General features: G+C 42.1%; 1 protein-coding gene across 3 annotated transcripts in view; it reads left to right on the top strand.

The window, feature by feature from the left end:
- UNC80 (unc-80 homolog, NALCN channel complex subunit) overlaps positions 1-23,102 on the top strand; it is a gene marked incomplete at both ends in the record, with an annotated part of 127,149 nt that overhangs the window by 69,270 nt on the left and 34,777 nt on the right. For all 3 annotated transcript variants that reach the window (XM_080346916.1, XM_080346914.1, XM_080346915.1), the window contains 18 exons: positions 1,984-2,181; positions 4,300-4,407; positions 4,803-4,941; positions 8,261-8,442; positions 8,843-8,974; positions 9,516-9,702; positions 10,385-10,516; positions 11,029-11,172; positions 12,612-12,712; positions 14,119-14,205; positions 14,949-15,132; positions 15,801-15,895; positions 16,768-16,857; positions 17,262-17,363; positions 19,683-19,863; positions 20,778-21,046; positions 22,021-22,155; positions 22,871-23,009. In XM_080346916.1, coding sequence (XP_080203042.1) covers positions 1,984-2,181; positions 4,300-4,407; positions 4,803-4,941; positions 8,261-8,442; positions 8,843-8,974; positions 9,516-9,702; positions 10,385-10,516; positions 11,029-11,172; positions 12,612-12,712; positions 14,119-14,205; positions 14,949-15,132; positions 15,801-15,895; positions 16,768-16,857; positions 17,262-17,363; positions 19,683-19,863; positions 20,778-21,046; positions 22,021-22,155; positions 22,871-23,009 — 2,605 coding nt within the window. The remainder of the gene's footprint in view (positions 1-1,983; positions 2,182-4,299; positions 4,408-4,802; positions 4,942-8,260; positions 8,443-8,842; positions 8,975-9,515; positions 9,703-10,384; positions 10,517-11,028; positions 11,173-12,611; positions 12,713-14,118; positions 14,206-14,948; positions 15,133-15,800; positions 15,896-16,767; positions 16,858-17,261; positions 17,364-19,682; positions 19,864-20,777; positions 21,047-22,020; positions 22,156-22,870; positions 23,010-23,102) is intronic.

Below are 23,102 nucleotides of genomic sequence, written 5' to 3'. Positions count from 1 at the left end.
CACGCTCTGATGATACAGTATGGTCAGTGTGTTCTTGTGCACAGGCTTTACAGAAAAGTTGGATTGACTCCCCATGCACAGATTGTGTCCTGCACATATGTATGAGGACAGATGCCTTTTGACTTCTGAGTTGCTTCTGGGAAAGACAGGTGTCAATAATGAGTTGATATCCTCCTTTTTCCCCTAAGTATTCACACAGTCTGTGATGTTCTTGATAGTGATTACATCTCATTTGGAAATCCCAGTGTACTAAACTGAGTATGTTAGACATGAGAGTGTGTAGTCAGTGATGAATTAATGGATGGATAAAGGCATCTCCCTAGCTAGCAGCTTAGAATAAATCATAGTGCCTTTGCTCAATGTGGGAGGATGCATGGACTCATAAGAATGAGGCATAAACTGAAGGGAACTGGAGATGTTTGTCTCATTTTACATGTGATTAGCCTGCATAGGAGAAAGGAAGATTTGAAAAATCATCTGTTCCAGTTAATGCCACGCAAGTACCAATATTGCATGAGAACTTTCTCCTTTTACTTATTGGAAAGAAGGTGTGGGTGGATGGTCACTAAAAACTACAGGCAAAACAAAAACCTGCTTTACTTAACGGTCATGGGCAAACCACTCAAAAGGATCACTGGTTCAAATTGCTTCTATGCATGCACCAGCATGCACCTTTACCTGTCCTTCATGTGGCAGCCCAGAGCATGATGTCCTCATTCTGTGTCAGTGTGCCGTAACTACAAGTTACAACAGTGGACCAGAGGCTGGGTAGAGGCTACACAATGCTATTTGCACATTGATACAGCACTAGTGGCTTGAGTTATTCTTGATTGACCCCAAAATAACACAAGGCCAGAACAGGCAGGCAAAGAAAAGAATCGCACATATGCAGCACCGATTTGTTTTAAATTAAGCTCTTGACCTTTTAGAATTCTAAATATTTGAGAGTTGAGAGTGATGTGGCTGCCTTACTTGAGAGAGCCAGCAGACTGCAGCTGTACAGACCATAAACAGATGGAAAAGGTGGGATAGGTCCCTTTGGTAGGTCTGGGTATTTCTGCACCAGGTTGTGGGATGGAGAGATGGATTCATAAAGGCCAGTTGTGACCTACAGCATCAATGTCTTGGGGATGCCTGTGTGTTTTCCTCAGTGCTGCCAAGTGGTGGTGTGTGTGTGGAACGTGAAGGTGAATATAGAAAGAGTTGCTGGACTGGGCTTTGCTCCTCTGGGAAGAAACCCTTTGAGTTACACTAGAGAGCAGTCACTGAAGTATAAACTTACGCAAGGCTATCTTTAATTAATTAGTTTAGGGAATAACAGCAGTGTTGCTGCAGCAAAACAGGGCTCAGAGTAGCTAAATGCCTAAATATTTACTCTGTTTCTTAGACAGGTTTTAGAGCTCCTTGCTGCCATATGGCAACACCACTAGGAATAGTAACTGAGCCAGCTAACACAAAGGCAGGCTGGATGGGCCTGCCCAAGCACAGGAAGGGAAGCATAGGCAGGACAACTATGTGAGAGCATCCTGAGGCATTTCCTTTAATGTTTCTTGGAGGAAAGTAACCCCTGAACCTCGTGGATTTGCAGCTTTAATGATGATTGAGTAGTTGACAGTTTCCAGTCTAAGCGTTCATCTCAGAATGGTGATACAACAGCTCTTCTGTAAGTGAGAGAATACTGTTTGCCTAAACCGTAATGTTGCCACCAGCCAAACATACACATCTACAGCAGCTCTGTCTCTTTGTCTGTTTTGTTAACACTGATGTTTCTTTAGCCATGCCTAGCTAGTTTGTAAACCACTTGCAAGTATGGAGCTCTGCACAGACACACATCCCTTTTCAAAAAGCTGTGTTCAGCTTTGTGCCTCCCCAGGTAGGCTCTGGAAAAGTTAGCTTGATTGTCCCCATCATAGGCTGCCCTATGTAGTTCTCTGTGTAACTCCCTTTTCTATAGGTGACTGTTCTCTTTTTTTTCTTTTCAAGGTTATGATCCTATTGTGCAACCAGCAAAGTTTCATATGTACTCACATTGACTACTGTCATCCACACTGCTATCTCCATCACAGCCGGTCCTGTGCTCGCCTTGTCCGGGCCATCAAGCTCCTGTATGGAGACACAGTGGACTCTCTGCGAGAAAATAGCTCATTGAACAGTGTGGCAAGAGGCAAAAAACAAAAGGAAGTGAGTAGATGGAACAAACAATGTTTTGGGGTTTGCCCAGGCAACTCAAAAGTACCTTCAGGGACTGCATAATGTACTCAGACACTTCATTCACGACAAAATAAACACAGCCCTTCCTAAACACAGCTTTGCTGGAAAGGAAACAATGACAGACCCTGAACAAAAACAAACAAACAACAACAAACATAACAACAAAACCCCCACAAACATACAAAAAGCAAAACAAAACCCAGAAACTAGTAAGTTATTTAGCATTATGGAAGGAAAAGAATATGTACTGATTGGGAAGAATCTTAGTTGCTGATAAGGTCATTTAAAAGCATATAACCTGACTTTCATGTTCTTTTATGACCCCTGCTTATCAGCCCCTGGAGTCCAGTCTCTTTTTTCATATTTCTTCTCCTCTGTTAATATGAATCACGCTTGAAATTCCTGCAAAATTCTTGCAAAATCTTGCATAATTTCTTTCTTTTAGGTCTGAGCTCTCAGAGCTGTTCCAAGAATCATATACATTAGTCTTCAATGTTATGGTCTCTTTAGTGACACATTTTAAAGACCAGCTCAGTGGAATATTCAAACAAGACTGTGTTTTTTTAGCCATATAAGTGATGCCTTTAACTTCAGTGGAAATACATTTCTACTTTCAGGAAAGTGCCCACCCAGGTACCAACTGAATCAGATCAACAGTTGGTTAATACTTTCATATTTCTGACCACAACAGACAGACTACAGTTATTCTGAATGCTTGCAATGGTGGAGTCATTCAACTACTTTCAATGCAGTAACACTGAAAATAAAAGTGTTCATGAAAATGTCATGAAGATTTCAGTTGGGTAAGGTGGCTGTCATCCCTGTAAGTGGAAAATGAAGGAGTAGGAGACAAGTTCATAACATTTCTTCATCCACCGGCCGATTGTTTATTTCCTGTCAAATTAGAAAATGAAGGGTTTTTGTATGGAATGAAACACAGAGCAGATGAAACAACAGATAATGATTCTGCTTTCCTGGAAACCATAACACCCGTATGTTTCCTCAGGCACAGAAAACTAGTGTATCAGATATTTAGGAAGAGAGGCAATAATTTCCTCTGCAGAAGGCAGGTTTGAGGTGAGCAGCTGGCGGAGTTCATGAAAGGTAGCAAAAGAACACTGTACATTACTGTGTGTTCTTTCAACTCCAACTTAAAATTGCAAAGCAAAGTGATCATCCATCAAAGCCCTTAAGTAACAACAAGGACGCACTGTGTTTGTACAGACCTCACTGCAGGAGAACAGTTGATAACTTTTGTATTGTATGTAATGGTAGACTTTTCATCCTGGTTCCTCATAATCTCATACTTTTCAAGCGTTGTCATTCCCTTATCTGGGTTCCAGAGGGACCTCACTTTTACTCTCCCAGTGTGCAGAATGAAAGGCTGGAGGTAGCTGCAATATGCAGACCTGGCTGTGTGGTCCATGGGGCTTGTGAATTCACTGATACACGAGGACCCCTGTACTAATCAGCAGGCTGCTAGCTTGAGGAGGAGAGTGTGGCAAGCCAGCATTCTGGGAGAAGTTCCTATTATTGTGAATAACGAACATACAAAGGACTTGTCATTAACACTGTCATTGGCAATCTGCTAGGCACAACTCTCAGGTAGGCATGAGCTCAAGTCCTGATGTGTGTTCTCACTTATGCTTTCTGAGGAAGAAGAAAAGATAAGTGTAGCTGAGAGGAATCATTGTTGTACACACTAAACACCTCTGCGGGTAATTTTTTGGAAGCAAGCTGTAGATTTTTTACCTCTAAGCTGCTTAAAGTACCATTCAGAAATGAATGAGTGTGCCACCTGTGAGGATTACACAGAGCACATTCCCATTCCTCATTTGGTTTACTGGCTTCTGCCTTAAGCTTTTATTAGGAAAAGCATTGTTAAAAAGAGAAGAAAATTGCATGAGATATGTAATGTCACTGATATTAGGCCTGTTGCTGGCACAGGAGAAGACTTTGTGCTACAGCTCTGGTACCAGATGGCTTCTAGTGTACGGGAATTCCTCTTGTACGTGATCTCCTCCCTGTCCACATCGGGACATCTAAATGTGAACTCTGCTTCTCTTCTTTCTTTTTTTTTCCTTCCAGTGCTCAGATAAGTCGTGCTTGAGAACTCCTTCTCTAAAAAAGAGAGTGATCGATATCAACTTGGAAGGCAAGAAGGACTCTGGAATGCTAAAATACATCAGGCACCAGGTACTGATTAGGCCATATGCTGGTTAGGAAGGCTGATACATAGATGTCAGGTTAGACTAAAACAAGAAGGAAAATGTATGTGGATCTTCAAGCCCGTGTGAAGAACTGTTCTTGAATATCAATCGGTTTAGCCCTGTATGTTTTCCCCAGCTAAGTAGTGCTAAATTTAAGCCTCTCAAGGTAACCCCATGAAAGAATCCTTTGAGCATGTAGCTCCATTAAATCACAGTCTGCATCTCTGGCTTCCCATAGTGACACATGCATCAACTAGGGATACAAAAAAAATAAAATAAATTTAAAAATATTTTTTAAATTCACAAATGTGATAAAATACAGCCTGTCAGTTTACAGCAATAACACAGCTCAGCTGTAAGGCATGGCTTGTTTTTTTACAGGTAATGAGCCTCTCCCCTGCACCTTTGTCACTTCTAATCAAGGCAGCTCCTGTCCTCACAGAAGAGATGTATGGGGACATCCAGCCAGCAGCATGGGAGCTACTGCTCAGTGTGGATGAGCACATGGCTGGAGCAGCAGGTAAGAGAAAAATCCACTTAGTATGGCTACCCTTACCACACAGCTCACAGTGGATCACAGGGCCCTGCGCAACAGCTTTATAGTAGAGAAGTCCCCATGACACCAAGAGTTTCTTGGAAGCTGTTTGGTTTTCATAGACCTTCATGTGTTTTTGTGCCCGGTACAAAACAGGTGGTCAAGAAGGCAATCTCTCAGACCCTGGTTGTGGTGGGTGATTAGAGAGCATCAAAACTAGTATTTGTGTTTAGCTAGGTTTTCTAGGCAGAGGAAATGGTGATCTAATCTGTCCAGAGTTTAATGAAGTATTTTGTATGTTGCCTCATGGAAATTGTTAATACCAGTTAAAGACTGATAGAAGAACAAAAAAAGGGGGTGAGAGTGGAACTGTCATAGCTCCTCTGGTTTACTGAAAGGAAAATTCTCATGTTGCATGGAGACAGCAGTGTTGCTCAATAAGTAGTATTATGATGTGGTGTTTATCTAAATTTTCTGTTTCCATTTGGTACTCAGTTGTGCAAATGGCATTTGTTGATGACACATGGTTGAGAGGCATCTTTAAGACAAAATTTTAGAATATCATATACCTGTGAGAGTATTACCTTGAAAAAGAAAATCCAGACATGGGATGAAATTTATTACTACAAAGCATAAGATTATGCCCTTGCAAACCAATAAGAGGAATTGTTCTCTTATGAACTTGGATCTTCTTCCATGGAATTGATATAGGTTGGGAGGAGTTCAGAGTATATCAGTTGGCCAGAAGATGACTGGCTGACTGGGCAGGATTCAGAATTCAGCTGTGGAAACAATAGGATGTGTCAGAAGAGGCATTTCATTAGAGATTCAAACTCTTAATGCTGTTGTAAAGCATGTTTTACAATTACCTATGACATGGTACATCCATGCACAATTCTGGTCACCAAAGAGATATTTACATGGGAGAGGTACAATTAAAGACTATTAGGATAGGAGGAAGAAGGAAGAACCTATATGATGAGGATATTTATTTAATGGATTCAGATGAAGACTGAGAGGGGATACTGTTGCTCTCCATAAATATAGCAGACCAGATGAGGAAGAATTATTTAAGCCACAGTAGCATAAAGATGAGTATGAACTCTTTATGACTTCTTTCACCTTGAAAACAGAAGATTTATAACCACCAGAAAAAAAAGAGGAAAATGCACTCAGGTGTTAAGAGTTTGTGAAAGGGATTAGATGAAATGACACAGGGTGACCCTTCTACTCTTATTGCCCTGTCCAAACACTCATAGCAAGTGTGTGCTAATGCCAGATGTTCAGAAATCATGAGCCACAACCATAGAAAGTGTGAACATCCCTCAGACGCAACACACAGATTGCTTAAACAAAACATAAATTAATCAAATTTGTTTGTAAGCCAATTTCCCACAGCTTTCAAATTCTACCTTTCTTCTCTGTCAGCACCCAAGGAAATGGCTTAAAGATTGCCATCCTCCCCAGATTTGTGCAGTTAAGGAACCGCTCACAGGTGTTCTTACACTGGAGATTAAATTACAGGCATTTTTTCAAAACCTTGTAACAATGCAAGAGTTTTAAAGTTCTCCTCGGGCCTCTCGCCCCTCTTCACCGCACCTCAGTTTAGCTTACCAGTCCTTCATTTTCCACAGCTGGCAATGAATTCTGCCATGAAGTCCATTGTTTGACTCCACATCTCATGTTCTTCTCCAGTTCTGCTTCTCTCACTTTGCATCTGGTCTACCAGTGCAAAGTACTCTTCTTCAGTACACAGGTCTTCTCTGTGCTCTCCCCTTCACCTTTGCCTTTCCAAGGCCAAGTGTGCAGACAGGAAGAGAAAGAAGCAAAATAAGAGAAACAAGCTGCCTGAAATTGCACTCAAATGCATTCAAAGTCCCTTTCTCGGGGAATAATTTTGGATACTCCTTTTCTCTTACCAAAAACTTACCATGGTTCACATGGAAGGGAACAAAGCTTCGTTGAATTTCCTAATGAGGAGCAGCCTCTGAGATACATCTTCCTCTTTCTCCGCTTCCTGAAGGGAGAATTAAAAGGGTCCGTAATAGCTTTTTCAGTAGCAAGAATAATTTCATCCCGAGCACAAATTACAGTCATGAACACTTGTATTAGTGTACAACAGCACCGTCTACTGACCCTTTCCAAGACTGCATTTCTTTTTTGGTTACTTCAGTATGAGCTCACGCTTTCATATCAGTCCTGTTAAGATTTGACATACTTACATTGAACACATCAAAGAGTAGAAGGTTCTCTGAGCTGGTGAAACAGAAGGGTCCCTATAGATTTGGATCGGGACTGTGGAGCCTTTGCAGGGCGAGGCAGGACTGAGGCAGTCCTTGTGTTTCTGCAGGTGTTCAGACTGCCTCCCATCAGCACAGCTCTCATGCCTGGCACCTTCTGAAAAACTGTTGAGGCAAACACAATGGCAAATGTCCTCTTTCTACTATGAAAGAACAGCCACCAAATCTAGAGAAATTGTCTCTAGTGATATGTGGTGAGCTACTGGTCACAGAAGCCGTGGGCAACTCTCTGACACCCACTGAGCTCCCAAAGCAACACTGTTCCCCCTGCTTTTGTTTCCTGTTCAATGCCCCCCAAATACCCTTGTAAATTAATTGGCCTCCGTCAGTCTAGACTTAGACTGTGTCTGTTTATATTCCAATGTGCTCCAGTGAAACAACTCTGGGCCAGCTCAACTTCTAGTGTGCTGTTTTCCATTGTGGTCTGGTCCTTTGTCTCTCAATCCATAGCAACTTCATTTTCTCTTGGAAGCAGATTGTGATCATTGGACAGTGACCATTTAACTAAGAACTTTTCTTTTTGGTTTTATCTGTGAAAATATACAGATGAGACCTCTACTGGGGCACTGCCTCCTGCTCTGAGGGGATGGTTGAGTTTCTATTAAACCAGCCTTTATTAATCATCACAAAAATGACTTGGAAGAGGAATCTTTGAAAGCCAAACTGAATTGCTCCTGTTATGTCAAGAGATGCTTCTTATTTGAAACCAACCATGACTGGGTTTTAATGAGAAGAGCAAAGCTGTGTTTTATTTTAAAAGCAGGTTTTCCAGGCCCTTTTACAAGAATCACATGAAATGCTGTGTGGCTCCAAAAGGTAGAATCACACGTTTGGTTTCATGAAGCAGTACAATTTTTGCTAGGTCTTGTAGACTGCTCATCTCATTTCTGGAGCCAATAATAGGTTTCTTTTGGTGGGGTGTTGTATAAAACGTCTGCAGTTTTTCTCTGCCAAATAAACACATTATTAAGGAAACGAGATGATCAGATGTTCTCTCTGTGCAGCTGCCATGTTCCTGCTGTGTGCTGTGAAAGTGCCAGAGGCCGTTTCTGACATGCTGATGTCCGAATTTCATCACCCAGAGACAGTGCAAAGACTGAATGCCATTCTCAAATTTCACACACTCTGGAGGTTTAGGTATCAAGTCTGGCCAAGGATGGAGGAGGGAGCACAGCAGATCTTTAAGGTAGGTGGGACACGTGAAACACAGAGTTGCCACTTACAGCTTGCCTGGTGGGGAAGATGTGTGATGACATGCTGGTATGAAATTGCCTGAAAATCTCTTCAGAGAAAAAATGGTCATGTAAGTCACACTCGTGGGGGAGATGATGTGTAGAACTCCTATATGAAATGGAGGAGAGTGTGATGAGGTCAGGAGAAACATCAGAGGAGGAAGAAAGGATGAAAGGAAGAAAGAAAGGAAGAAAAAGAAAATCTGTCATATGTAGTGTCGCAGCATAGTGCGATATGGAGTTGGGAAAAATGTGCAGAGGTAATTAATGTCTTGGGTACTTGTGCTCATTAATTAGCAGTACTGACACTAATAATAGTCTGTTGTAACAAAACGTCTTCCATGTTTTTGTTAGATTCCTCCTCCAAGTATAAACTTCACTCTGCCTTCTCCTGTCCTGGGGATGCCATCTGTGCCAATGTTTGATCCCCCATGGGTTCCTCAGTGCAGTGGGAGTGTGCAAGATCCTATAAATGAAGATCAGTCGGTAAGCAGAGACATCATGAGAGTAAGCACTGTTTTGGTTCTATAGCAGCATGGGGAAGCTAAAGCTATAGCCAAAAGATGTGGACTAAAGTAAGTTTTCTTGTCTTCCTCAGCTGGGAAAAATGTAGTACGCTGTCCGTGTAGGGCACACTGAATTTTCTACATGCACAAAAGGCTTTTCTGTTTGTCCACTGAGGTACTGTACTGCATATCATATCCCTGTGAGAGACAGTAACTCAGATCTTAGGAGCACACAGTTGTTCTCTCTCCAAGAGAACATTAGTTCACTTGAACTGTCTGACAGATGATTTTCTCTGCACTGGTTCATGTGGTGTCTCTTGGGAGAAGTCTGCACCAAGGCTTATTGCAAACATAGCTCCAAGAGGAGTCTCCTGGTGAATCTCTGTTCAGCTAGCACTAGTCTGATTTATATTTAGAAACTGAACTGCTGAATGTCACCGAGGTCTCTGGCAGAAAATGCAGTATGTGTGTATGTTAACTAACAGCTTCAGGCTGTGTTTCTTCTCTTTGCTTCCTTACAGAAGTCGTTTTCAGCCAGAGCTGTATCACGTTCCCATCAGCGAGCAGAGCACATCCTGAAGAACCTGCAGCAGGAGGAAGAGAAGAAGCGCCTGGGCCGGGAAGCCAGTCTCATCACTGCCATCCCCATCACTCAGGAGGCTTGCTATGAGCCAACCTGCACACCAAGCTCGGAGCAGGAAGAAGAAGGTGTGCTCCAGGGTCAGGAATGGCATTCCGGGAACGTGAGAGCACCTGCCGCCCTTTAATAATGAAATGGTGGGAGGAATGACTCTTTGACAGTATCTGTCTTAATACACAATTGACCCTGGGGTTTTCTACATTCATGGCGACTAGCTGGGGAGCCTAGATACCAAATACCTCAATACCAAACTTTCATATGGCCAAAGTTACATGACACGATTCACGAAAAGCTTAGTGAGGGTGAGGGTTTTCATTGGTCTCAGCTAAGAGAGTACAAAGATTTCATTAAAGGCATTCAAGGTATGTGCCATTAGGTAAGTACAGTGATGTTCAGATCTGAACACACATTGGGAAGTCTGTGAGCAGAAAACACAGTTCTTAGGCAAAAAATAAGCACTGGCAACCATGATGGTTAACAGGATATAGATGAAAAGAAGTATGGAGCCAAGTCAGTTACAATGTGGCTCACCAAAGCACTCAACACTCTTATCAAGAATGCTCTGCTGATTCCCAAAGCATGAATAAATTACCTATCTGACTGATCTTTATAGATTTTAAATTGTGCCTTTTGAGTGTTACCTGAGCTGACTTTTCAGTGTTCCAATTTGGTTGTACGTGCTGTCCTTCAGAAAGTTCCCTAAAGTCTGTGAGTTAGATCTGGATTGACATTTCCCTTTCTCTTTGTCAGTAGAAGAAGTTGCCAACCTGGCCTCCCGCCGTCTCTCTGTGAGTCCTTCCTGCACCTCCAGCACATCTCACAGGAACTATTCTTTCCGCCGTGGTTCTGTCTGGTCAGTGCGGTCAGCAGTCAGTGCAGAAGGTGGGTTGAATTCAGAGTATCCTTTTCTAGGATATCATTCACTGGAAGCCTTTCCTGTTGACCTATAAAGCTGGTGGCATTTCTTTTTGCTGAATGTATTCCCAAGCTTGAGCCACTTCATAATAAATTACTGCCCTGCATTATTTTATTCACCCCTGCTGTCACAATGTCATCCCTTATTTCTCATGTTTCATTTAGAGAATAGTGCCACAGAGAGCACTCTGGCTGAAAAATGGTAATGAAATGGAATTTCATCAAAAAGAAAATGGGTTCCCTACAAGAAGATAAATGTAAATTGAAAAAACATATATTTACAATGAAAATTCCTGATCAAAAAAGTGGCTGGAGGCCCAGTGTCTTCTTGGAGACGGCAGTAAACCTGCCACATTTGCAAAGCGATCAGACAGCTTATCATTTTGTACAGCACCCAACATAAATATTTATCTAACCTGCCTGGATAATAACACAGCTTATTTACTGACACTCGCCTTCTTCTCTTCTTCCTGCTCCAGATGAAGAACACACTACAGAGCATACTCCAAACCATCATGTGCCACAACCCCCTCAGGCTGTGTTTCCAGCATGCATTTGTGCAGCAGTGCTCCCCATTGTCCATTTGATGGAAGATGGAGAAGTCCGGGAGGATGGAGTAGCTGGTACTGACCTAGATTTAATTTCAAGTGATTCTTGCTCAAGCATGGCTTACATTTGTTAGGTGCCATAACTAAAGTGGAAAATAGGTGTATCAACCTTGTGTTCGCTCTCAGCTCTTGTTTCCTACTAGTGTTGTGTGTTATATGTTGTTATGAGTATATATGTTTGTTAAAAAGTTAATTAGTAATATATTAAATCCTCACAAACTATTTCAAAGTAGATTTACAATGGAAATATTACTTTGGAGGGTTTTTCCTTTTTTCTCCACAGTTTGTGTTTGGTTTTGAGGGTTTTTTGCTCTTTTGTGGCACCCAAAAAGCCCCCCAATTCAAGAAGGATATTGAGAAGCTGAAAAGGGTCTGGGGGGTTGAATACCAGGGTGGCAAGAGACCTAAAGCAGGTGTTGTGTGAGGAGTGATTGCAGAAGTTGAGCTTCTTTGGTGTGACAAAAAAGAAACAAAGGAGGAACTCCAGCTTAAAGGTTACAACTTGGGATGTTCAGGTTAGAAATTCAGAAGGAACTTTATAACCAGAAGCATAGTATGGATGGATTCTCCATCCACAGCAGTTATCAAGCCTTGGCTGCTCAAAGCCATGGTCAACATAACCTGGAGTTAGTGACAGTCCTCTTCTAAGCAGGAGGAGACCTGTAGATGTGCATTACCACCAACATTTCTTTGATCCTATGACAAATGGAAATCTACCTATATACAGCTTGAACATTTTGGTTATGATTTGTGATGTACTTGTAAAGTAATAATGCATTTTTCTGTATTTGTTTCTCTAAAATGTTCATAGATGGTGGACTGTTGCACTTCCTTTCTCATCACTCATCCTGTCAGCTGATTGCATGTTGAACTTTCTGTTGCATTTTGTATTCAGTTTCGGGTGGATGTAGCCAGCCACCTAAATAACGTATGCATCATTTTGTGATCAGGAACTGAGTACTGAAAAAATATAATGAATATTTCTCTTTTGTTGTTAATCTTCACAGGATTGCAATTAATTACACTTTGAGGAGATGATTGTCAACACAGTTCCCTGCTGACTATCTAATACAGTTCACTAATACCAGATAAAATCACTCAATGAATCACCATAAAATTGAACTTCTATGCATGGACAAAAGAGTACATTAATTTATGGGGTTTAGTTGCTGGATTTGTCCATCTGGATTTGTGAATCCAAGTAGCTATTTCTTTATTATTCCTCTGACTACAGTGGTGAAGTGCTTCCTGCCATGTCATCAGTAGCTAGAGAGTTATTGCTGAAGGTGACCATGCTGGTGACCAGGAACCCTAGTGCCTCACAGAGGCTCCTGTGTGTTTCAGTACAAAAATGACGATTGCAGTAGAAGGTCAGGTACCTCTGTGTCTAAGTGTACCAGTTCAAGGCTTTTCCAAGGGGACAGTTTTGACTTTGTTTTCTTTCTCTTTTACAGTAAGCGCTGTTGCTCAGCAAGTCCTGTGGAACTGCTTAATTGAAGACCCCTCTACAGTTCTGCGCCATTTCCTAGAGAAGCTCACAATCAGCAACCGACAGGTAAACTCAGCCTCTCCCCAGTCGGTGTCTGCATTACCTAGAGCAGGGGAACACAGCTGCAAGCAGAATTGCTCTATGGGCTTCACTGAAGAAGAACATTTGCTATTATAACATAGCTCAAAGTCTTTAGGCAATATTGTCAGTTGGCTTAAATCTCTGTCCACTAATGTAAGTGGGACATAGCTGATTCGCCACCACTAATGTAAGTGGGACATAGCTGATTCGCCACCACTAAGGATCTGACTTGCTCTAAGCCAAGCTCTGAACAGCTGCCTAGTGAAGCAGAACACAGGCAGTATTGCTTCACCCATGCCACTGGTCAGCTTTCTCTGAAAGATAGGGGTGGCCTTGTCTCTTCCTGGCTTATTACACCTCTGTCTAGTGCCGTGGCTAAGCTTTATGGAAGAATGGCAAACGAGTTCTGACTAGATGAAAGGCAGTACAATACCAATAATATCACTGTCTTTATCTTCCAAGCCACTGTCTAAGAACTGACTACAAAATGAATATTAAACCTCAAGAAAGGCCAGGAGAGGCTACTTTCCAGGTCCTTGAGTGACCAGGTCTCAGAAGCCTCACTATTCCAGAGACTTCTCAACCATAGTCCCCAAAACTTCCATTTAAGTTCAGGGAGTCACTTCTGTTCATATGAGAAGGAAGCCATATGCTGTCTGGCCTCAGAGACCTCTGAGCTATCATAGCCTGCTGTTTTACCATCTCTTCATAGGCCTAATACAACCGTGAGTACAGAAGACAGAAGAAGTGGAAGCTTTCAGCAGATGCATCATTGGCATGGCAATATCCTATGCATATTCATGACCATAACACTCACTCAGATCTGCTGTGGGTTGAAAGGATGAGGGCCATAGAAGGAATTCAGATGCAGTCTGTCTGTCCTTAGCTGACACTGAGATTCCTTCCCCTCTGCACCTCCTTCCCACCGTAAGAAGTGTATTTGTCTACATTTAAAGCAGGCACCCTCTAAAGGAAGAGAAGTTAGATTCTGTCTGTGCTTCCTACTAAGCAGCAACCACAGCTGTTGAGTTAAGCTGAACTAGATTTCACAGATCATCTGGACAGTCATTTGTTGTGATAAGCAGCACAGGGATTATCACAGGGAGAAGAGTGCAGAATCAGGATGCTACAATTAGTACAAATTGCAATAGAAAGTATTGGCCTCTCTGAAATAAAAAAAAATAGACAGTGACCCTGGGTGCTGTGCCCTAAGCCTTGTTTTGGGAAATGTGGGTGCAGACACAGGCATGTAGTTCTACTTCATGCACCAAGAGACAGAGTTGAACAAGGGACTATGAAAAAATAGCAAGAAATAAAACCAGAGGAAACAAAAGGCAGAAATCCATTCTACATTTTGTGATGGAAAGAAAAAATGTTTGCTCTTCTTCCAGGATGAGCTGATGTACATGTTAAGGAAGCTTTTGTTGAACATTGGAGACTTCCCTGCCCAGACATCTCATATCCTGTTTAACTATTTGGTGAGTAGCTTGTGGATTCACTGCGCAGCACAGGATCTCACCTCTGCCTGCATTTGTCCTAAAATGTCACAATCTGCAAGGAAATAAGTGTTCTTAACTTTTCCTATATAGCTCGTATCTGGTTCTGGCTGTGGGTGCAAGTTACCCCTTCTAGGCAGAGGCAAAGGAACATTTACCTTTTTATTAAGCCTGTAAGCAACCTGTCATGGATTTCTGAACTGAACCACGAGTTGTAGACCAATAGAAGAATCCCAGTGCCAGAAAGTTTAATTATTTTACTTCATTTTGATTCAGAAAGTGCTTTGCTCTTGGACAGTCTATCTGGCAGCTTATTTCAAGATTGTGGAAAATGCATTTGCTGCAGTTAGGAGATGAAACGGACAAGATGTATACTGCTCCAGGAGCCCTCTGTGTTTGCAAGTTGTCTGTGTGGCAGCACACCAGAGCAGAAGGCACAGCAAGTTTCTTAGTGCAGAGATTCTCCCTTTTCCTCGTTTACAATGGATTTTAAGGCTGGGCTGCAACAGTAATTTTTGCTCCCAACCCTCATCCTCTCTAGAAAAAGGAAGAGTAGTACAGGTAGATTGTTCTGTATTATGTATGAACTTTCAGGATGTAAGTTTAATGAGTTTATTTCCTCTGAGTGAAGAAAGGTTGAAGAACAATATTCTTGTTCTGTGTCTATACAATTCTCTGCACAAGGGTGTGTATAACCTGATATTCCTCTTACTTATTACCTGCAGGTAGGACTGATAATGTATTTTGTACGCACTCCATGTGAGTGGGGCATGGATGCCATTTCTGCCACACTTACCTTCCTTTGGGAAGTGGTGGGTTATGTAGAAGGACTCTTCTTCAAGGATCTCAAACAGACTATGAAGAAGGAACAGTGTGAAGTGAAGCTGCTGGTGACTGCCTCAATGCCAGGTATAAGAAATGAGTCTTTAAATCTTCATTTCCAAGTTCATGACCCCTACCAAAAAGGAAATCTGTCAGAACTGGATATGAAAAGAAATGCTACAAGTGGTTGCATATTCTAAGTCAGTTTTCCTTGAGATTCAGTCAGTAAATTCCACCTCTGTTTCCCTGTGTCTCACAAAGCCACTTTAAGAGCTCTAAGAGAAGTAAACAGAAAGTGAATTAGAACAGTCTTTTTAATCCAGAGCTTTGTGCCAGTTGGGCTGTGAAAGTCTGTCAGCATGATAATTGTAAGATTGTAGCATTCAGACTGAATTTGAGTTGATGCAACCTCACATTTAAGTCTAGAGAGAGCCCAAGAAGAGCATACTATGAGCCTAGGACATTGTGAGTCAAGCAAGAGATATCTTGCTGAAAAACAGATTTGACCTTTTACGTTTGTTCCTTCCTCAGGGTGACAGTTGCTGCTAAAGCCATCTCATCATTTAGGAATAGATCAATTTCTCATTAACTGTGGAAGTGTGAGACTATGCTAACACTACATAATGGATTCCAGACAGGACTGGCATTGTCTGCCTGGCCAGGAACGCATTTTAACTATCACTTTTCCTCCACGTGCAGTCTTTTGAAATTGAGTTTAAAAGGCCAGGGAGAATGCAACTTATTTTCTTCCTTAGGCACAAAAACCCTTGTCGTGCATGGACAGAATGAATGTGACATCCCAACTCAGTTACCAGTCCATGAGGACACACAGTTTGAGGCTCTTCTGAAGGTAGGATTGGGTTTTTGAAGCAGACAAAATGCTCCATAGTACATTTACCTGCCATACCTGTATGACAGCAATACATTTGGCCTGATCATCTGTTCCAGAGTTGGGAAGCTTTGCTGACAGGCATTTCTGTGCCCCTGTGAGGACAGCTTGGTTGCAATAAACAGGATCCCATATTAAAGAATAGCAGCAAAACCCTGACCTCACAGACAGCCAAAACCCCACAAATGCAACTACATTTGAAAACATGGCAGTTTGTTGGGTATTTGCCATATACTGTTCTTTGGATAAATACATAAATCATTTAAATATTTGGTTTTATCAACACTAAAGATTAAATAGAATGATCAAGATCAGAGTGGAAATGATGGTTCAGTAGCCACGGTTATATCTTGAGATCTAGGAGATGTGAAGTCCGTTTCCCTTAGGAAATGGATTTGCAAAAGCTTTCAGTTTGTCCAACTATGTTAAATTTTAATGGGCATCACACATCTCTCTGCTTTGAAAGATCGGAACTTTGTCTCTGTATATCACTTATCACCAAAGCTTGATGAACACATAGGTTGGAAATGGAAATGGCAATACCCATGTGGCTTATATAGCCAGACAAACACGTGGGATATGAAGACACTGAAATAAGTAACAGTCTTCAGGACTGTGATATCAGCATGCCTTGATTATCACAAACATATTCATGTAGTTTATGTATAAAAAGAGAAATTAAGAATTAGTGCCAGAACAGTGTAAGAGCCTGACTGAGGCATACAAGTTTGTGCCTTTATATGTTATTAGCTGGATATTTTTATTTTGGATGTTGTGGTCTTTGTACAAGACAGCTAATAAGTAACAGGATGTTTTTCTTTCTTCCTTTTCAGGAGTGCTTGGAGTTTTTTAACATACCTGAAACGCAGTCTTCTCATTACTTTTTAATGGATAAGCGATGGAATCTTATTCATTACAACAAGGTAAGGCAAAGGTCAGGTGTCCAGATGGCTTTGTTCTTTCTGTCTTATCCCATTTTAAATATCAGGGTTATCTAAAGAAGAACAGGCAGCCCATAAATAGAAATAATTCTGTCCTGTGGGCACCACATCTTGGGTGTTTATTTTTGTGTGGTGAAAGACTGGATTTTGACAGAAGAGGGAAGAGGCAGAAGTGGAAGACCCTTGCTCTTAAGTCATTAATGTCTAGGTTTCCTACAAAAGATCAAGTTTCTCTTCTGTTTATGCTCTTCCATGATGTCTGACACTATCTGAAAGCCCCTACCCAAAAGCTTCAGAAAGAGCTAGGGGGCCTTTTATTCAGTTCTGTTGAGTGATGCTATTACAATTACATGTGTTTAAAATACACTTGTTTCCTTTCCTGGCAGACCTACGTCCGTGACATTTATCCTTTCCGAAGGTCAGTTTCTCCTCAGCTCAACCTGGTGCAGATGCATCCAGAAAAGGGTCAAGAGCTCATTCAGAAGCAGGTATCTTACTGTCACCAAACACCTCTGCCCAGAAACAAACGTTTGTTTGGGGTTTTTTTTCCCCTTTAAAGGCCCTCACTCATGCTGCATACAGATAGAGATCTTTGCTGCAGAAATAGCGCTTGGCATGAAATCTGCCCTGGTGCCATTGGGCAGGTGTATAGTGTTTTAAGAAGAGTCAAAGAATGCAGTGTGAATTCCCTCCTGCTCTCTCCGGCAAGCTTCTTATAGGTGGATCATTTTGCATTTTCCTATATTTGCCCAGAAGAGCTTCCATTGCCTCAGCTTTGAAAGTTGCTGATTCCTTTCTTTAACATGACCTCTGGCTGTGGAGCAGGAATTATCTGTTCTGCCTTCCTTTCTCTCCTCTTACTGTAGACAATATTACCTGCCTCTCTTCCTTGTCCTGCTCTCAGATGCTTGTCTGTTACCACAGCAACTCCCAGAGGCACAGCAGTAGCAATTGTTTCATCAGGGGAATATCTGCCCTCAGAACAGCACTGTCCTCTCCATCTTCCAGCCTGATAACCTGTCCAATCCTGCTAATGTTGTGCAGCTCCCAGGAACGCTCCCTTAGGAACTAAACCCTAACTGAACTGGCAATGCCTTTAATGTGCTGCAAACCCCTACAAGTATCATTTATTTAGACATTAGGACTATGGTATTGAACTCACTCTACCTGTAGAAGCTGCACACTTTGTTTTCCACAAAAGCAAAGTTGTCTCAGTTGCATAGAGTTGAGTGTTTAGTGAAAAGTTTTTCTAGCTATGTCTGCAAAGGAGGATAATATGCAGGAAATGAAAAGGGGGCAGAGGGAATGTGGTTAAACAGTATGAGTTGGGTAATAACAGTTGTATTATTCTAGCCAAAAAATAACTACTGTAGTTGTGTGCCTAGCAATGTGAATGCAGGGGCAGGAAAATATCACGACGGGTTATAAGAAACAGCTATAAAGTTGCTTAAGAGGTACTAGCAGCTAAAATAATGGAAACTATAGTTAATGCTGTCTCATATGCGTATGGTACAGCATAGGGAAATGTTCCATGTGCTGCATCTGTCGGTAGGAAGTCTCTAAAAATCTGGAATTATTTGTGATCATTTTGGTTGCTTCTCTGACAGAAATCATTCTCACTCTGGTTCTAGGAGTTGTGTCCCACATCTCAAATAAATGAGTTGGATATGCCCTACTTGACCCAAAAAGATTTAAATGGCCTGTCCAGTTTTTTCAGAGCATTATTTTGCATTCCACATTTTTCTATTTAGAGTACACAGAGACCAAAATGTTTCTAAGGTAAAACTTAAATCAAGCATCTACCAGCCTCTCTGTAGCCATGCAAGGAGCTGCTGGACAGAATCCAGCTTCAGCAAACAAAATGGCACTGTAGAGCCTACCCACAGAGCAGCAATCCGTGGAAAAGTATTTGCTTTACTGTTGATTGATGGAGCACTCAATTCTAAGCTGAGTGCACTTCAGAGCAAGGTCATAGCAACTGCGGGACATGGGAAGCTGAGCTTTGTCACATGTTAAGCCACATGCTTCAAGTTTTGGCTTCATCCCAGTAGCTAAGAGCTGTCTTGAATCTGCTTCCAAGGACAATTCCTTCTACTACTGGGCGTCACTCTGCCTTATGGTTCCTTTTGGCATCAAAATAAAATAGCTAGCCTGACTAGTCTCACCAGTCAGAAGCTCAAAGGAGGCTGGTAGAATGGAATTCTGTTTCCCAGTTGGTGTAAACCAGAGGTGTTAATCTGAAGTCAGCAGGACTTTGCTCATTTGCAGCAACTCAGAATCTGGTCTTTTTTTTATTGACTGCTTTTCTTTTGCAACTATATATACATTTTCTATGGCTAGACATGAGCCAACCTCAACCCAGAAGATAAACAACAATTCCAGCCTCATGTTGACTATAGCCTAATATCTTGCAGAGAGCAACTGCAACTCTGAGGCTTTCAGATTGTAGTTGGTTTGCCTCTGACCACCGTGGGGCTCACACTGGCTTACATTAATCTACAAAACACCACATGGCACCGTTGCAAAGTGTTTGACAACCACTCAGGGTCCTCCACAAGACTGAAACAGAAAGTGTTGTTAAAAGCCCTTGTACAAACATGATTCATTTTTGTGGAGCTGGGCTGAAGAGCAGTGGTCACACAAATTCTAGCAAAGGAGTGCAGCACTAGCCCTGTGAATATCAACAGGATCTTCTGGGACATGGGTGCAGCATCCCTCCCATCAGAGAAAGCCCTGGAAGTGCATACACGTTATAAAGAACTTCTTGATCAGACTGATTCTGATCCTCGTCTCTATTTCTCTCTCAGGTGTTCACGCGCAAGCTGGAAGAAGTGGGCCGGGTGTTGTTTCTCATATCACTGACACAAAAAATCCCTACTGCCCACAAGCAGTCTCATGTATCTATGCTCCAGGAGGACCTCCTCCGCTTGCCTTCATTTCCCCGAAGTGCCATTGATGCTGAGTTCTCACTCTTCAGTGATCCCAAAGGTGTGGCTTTCAGATGGCTTCCTCTGGTGGTTGTACAGGGCCCAGACAGTTTTTGTCAGGCACTTCATTTGCCTTAGAAACGTGCAGGCTTGCAGCATTACTGAAAGCTCATAAATCTCTTCCTAAGGAAAATTATACATAGCTGCTGGTTTGTAAGCACAACAGCAGAAAGGGCTTTGCTCTTAGTGGCCTCTAGAAAAAGCTACCTTATTTGGATCCAAATGGGAATAAGTTATAACTATGTATTAAAATTATGAATGAGACTACAGCTGGAATAATGTGTCCAGTAGCATAACTGAACCTAAAAAGGGTTCCTCAGGATCCTTTGCCATCCATTTCGAAGAAGTAATGGGCTCCCAGTGAAGATTGGGCAAATTCTGCAGCAGGAATATAGAAACAACACTCTTTTTAAAATCTTTGCTCTGAAAGTCAAGTAGGGTTTCCAGCCCGACTTGGGGATTAAACAGGACACTGTTACAGGATGGTAAGTACTTACTTTCAGAAGTGTTATTGTAACTCTGCATCAATGTCCTATAATGTGTGGAACACCTGAAGGATAAAAATTCAGCATAAATCCACACAGCTGTTCAGGCTGTGTGTGGCAGACGATGCACATACAAGCTCAGATCTTCTTTCGCTTTTTAAGAGGAGAATTTCCAGCCAGTGGGGAGTAGATTTAATGACCTGTGTGATATTCATTGCTCTTGCTATTCATGTGTTTTGCTTTCAGTCAAGGTTTGCTCAAGCCCTGGAGGCACTTCCAGAAGTACAGGATGGGTGAAATAATTTTATAAAGGCAGAACAATGGTCAGTGTTGCGGGATGGTTCTTTGGAAAGGCCTTTAGCCTCTGGGAATGTTGTGTGGCTGGATGTGGTGGACAGAGCTGATTGCTGTTGCCTCTTCTCCCCTGCAGCTGGGAAAGAGCTCTTTGGTCTGGACACTCTTCAGAAAAGCTTGTGGATTAAGCTGCTGGAGGAGATGTTCCTCGGCATGCCCAGCGAGTTCCCCTGGGGGGATGAGATCATGCTGTTCCTGAATGTCTTCAACGGTGCCCTGATCCTGCACCCCGAGGACAGTGCCTTGTTGAGGCAGTACGCTGCCACGGTCATCAACACAGCCGTGCACTTTAACCATCTCTTCTCCCTCAGTGGGTACCAGTGGGTCCTCCCCAGCATGTTACAGGTGAGACATTTCCATGAACAATAGGAGGGAAGAGTTTCTAGCAAGCACTTTGTTATAGATCTGGCTGTTAATGGAGGAACTTTAAACTGCTGAGTCCTGGTGAGATCACAGATTTTGGGGGCCCCAGGAAGACAACAGATGAGGGTGGGACGGCCCAAATCAGCATTTCTGAGACTATATTCCCTTTTCTTCTTGAGTAATGACTACATTTTCTTTTTTTCTTTCCATTAAGTAAAAGGATGTCTACTTTCCTTACTACATACTTCCACGCAGAACAGTGACATTTTTGGAAAATTTTTGGACCTTGAGTCTCCCTCAGTGATTTTTCTTCAAGGGATGTCTGAAATTTGGGGAATAGATAAAATATCTGGATTTGCTACTTGCTAATTGAAACTGAATAATATTCACTTCATACAATGATTGTATTATCTACAATTTAAATAGCAACAGAAAATAACACAAAATGTTCACGAAAAACTGTATGTTGTCTTCTTATATGAGTGATGACAAATATTGGAAATGTTAAAGGCAGAGTTTCTCTTTGAAACGTGTAAGTATGCACTTTATCCTGTTGATATTTGAGATACTGAAATTTAAAAAAAAAATCCCAAAACACCCAACACAAATACAGAAAAAAAAAAAAAAAAAAAAGTTTATGTCAAGTAGTTTGTCCTAAAATGCATTACCAGAGAGGGTAGTCAAATTTCCATCTTTAAAAACATGGTAGGCAAACATATCAGGAATGACAAAGCTGAAGCTGATTCAATCTGGGGTCAGGAGATGAACAGCCCTTGCAATGGAATTGTACTGCCATGTCCTTTTAGTCTCCCACTCTGGAGACATTCGAGACCTGCCTGGACACCTTCCTGTGTAACCTCATCTGGGTGTTCCTGCTCCAGCAGGGGGATTGAACTGGATGATCTTTTGAGGTCCCTTCCAATCCCTGACATTCTGTGATTCTGTGATCTGCTCAGGTATACGCTGACTATGAAAGCAATCCGCAGCTACGCCAAGCGATTGAGTTTGCGTGCCGCCAGTTCTACATTCTGCATCGCAAGCCCTTTATCCTGCAGCTGTTTGCGAGTGTGGCCCCTCTTCTGGAGTTCCCCGTGAGTAACAGCCGTTCCCTGGGCTCAGCCTGGGGAAGCCCGTGTTTGCAGCCAGCCCTCACCAGAGATCACCAAGAGAAAGCAGCTGAAGCAGCAGCAACACGGCTCTTGCTGAACACATGCCTGCTGCACTTGGTGCTGCGCAGAAACATTTCTTGAACTCCTTTTCTGCATGCTTCTGTTCATCAGCTGATTGAGCAGGATGCTGAGATAACGGGCCGCTGGTGTCCAGGGTAGTAAATGCGGTCTCACTTTAAATTTCTGTGTATAATGCAAATCCTTTCTTAGAATCCAGCAGTAGGAACTAAAAGCTTAATGCCAGGTTTTGCTACATGTGAACTATAAGACTGGATTAGCTATGTTTTGAAAAAAATCACTAATTTTTAACATTTTATTGAGTTGAAACAAGTTAATGGGATTTTAAGTTAAAGTGGGACTGCCAAGTCTAACTGCACATACCCTGTAAGCACACACATCTTTCTCCTTCACAGGACAGCAAAGATCTGCTCTTTCCGTGTGTAGTTTTCAGATCAAGCTTCCACTGTAGCATTAATCTGTTGAGTCAGGGAGGGCTTATTGTTTGATAGCAGTGAGTTCGTGAACTACATGTGGTCCCTTTGTTAAAAAACAAGGTTGCCCACACCTCCAGATAAAGATTCCTGGGATGCACATAGGCCCTCAGAAAATCAACCACAAATGTCTGTTGTTGAAACAGGATGTTACAAACAATGGAACCAGCAAAGGCGTGTCAGCTCAGTGCCTGTTTGACCTGTTGCAGTCTTTAGAAGGAGATACTCCAGATATTTTGGACATCTTGGAGCTGGTGAAAGCAGAAAAGCCTCTCAAGTCATTAGGTAAAAGCAAAGCAGCCTTTATTCAATAATTCTAGTTTGTTGTTTGTTGATTCAACATGCATTTGATGCAGCACAATTTGTTCAGGGCCCTTT

The sequence above is a fragment of the Nesoenas mayeri genome (assembly GCF_963082525.1).
Source record: "Nesoenas mayeri genome assembly, chromosome: 6".
Classification (NCBI taxonomy): domain Eukaryota; kingdom Metazoa; phylum Chordata; class Aves; order Columbiformes; family Columbidae; genus Nesoenas; species Nesoenas mayeri.
The sequence above is the reverse complement of the archived record's forward strand: the minus strand, read 5'-3'. Positions and strand labels throughout refer to the sequence as shown.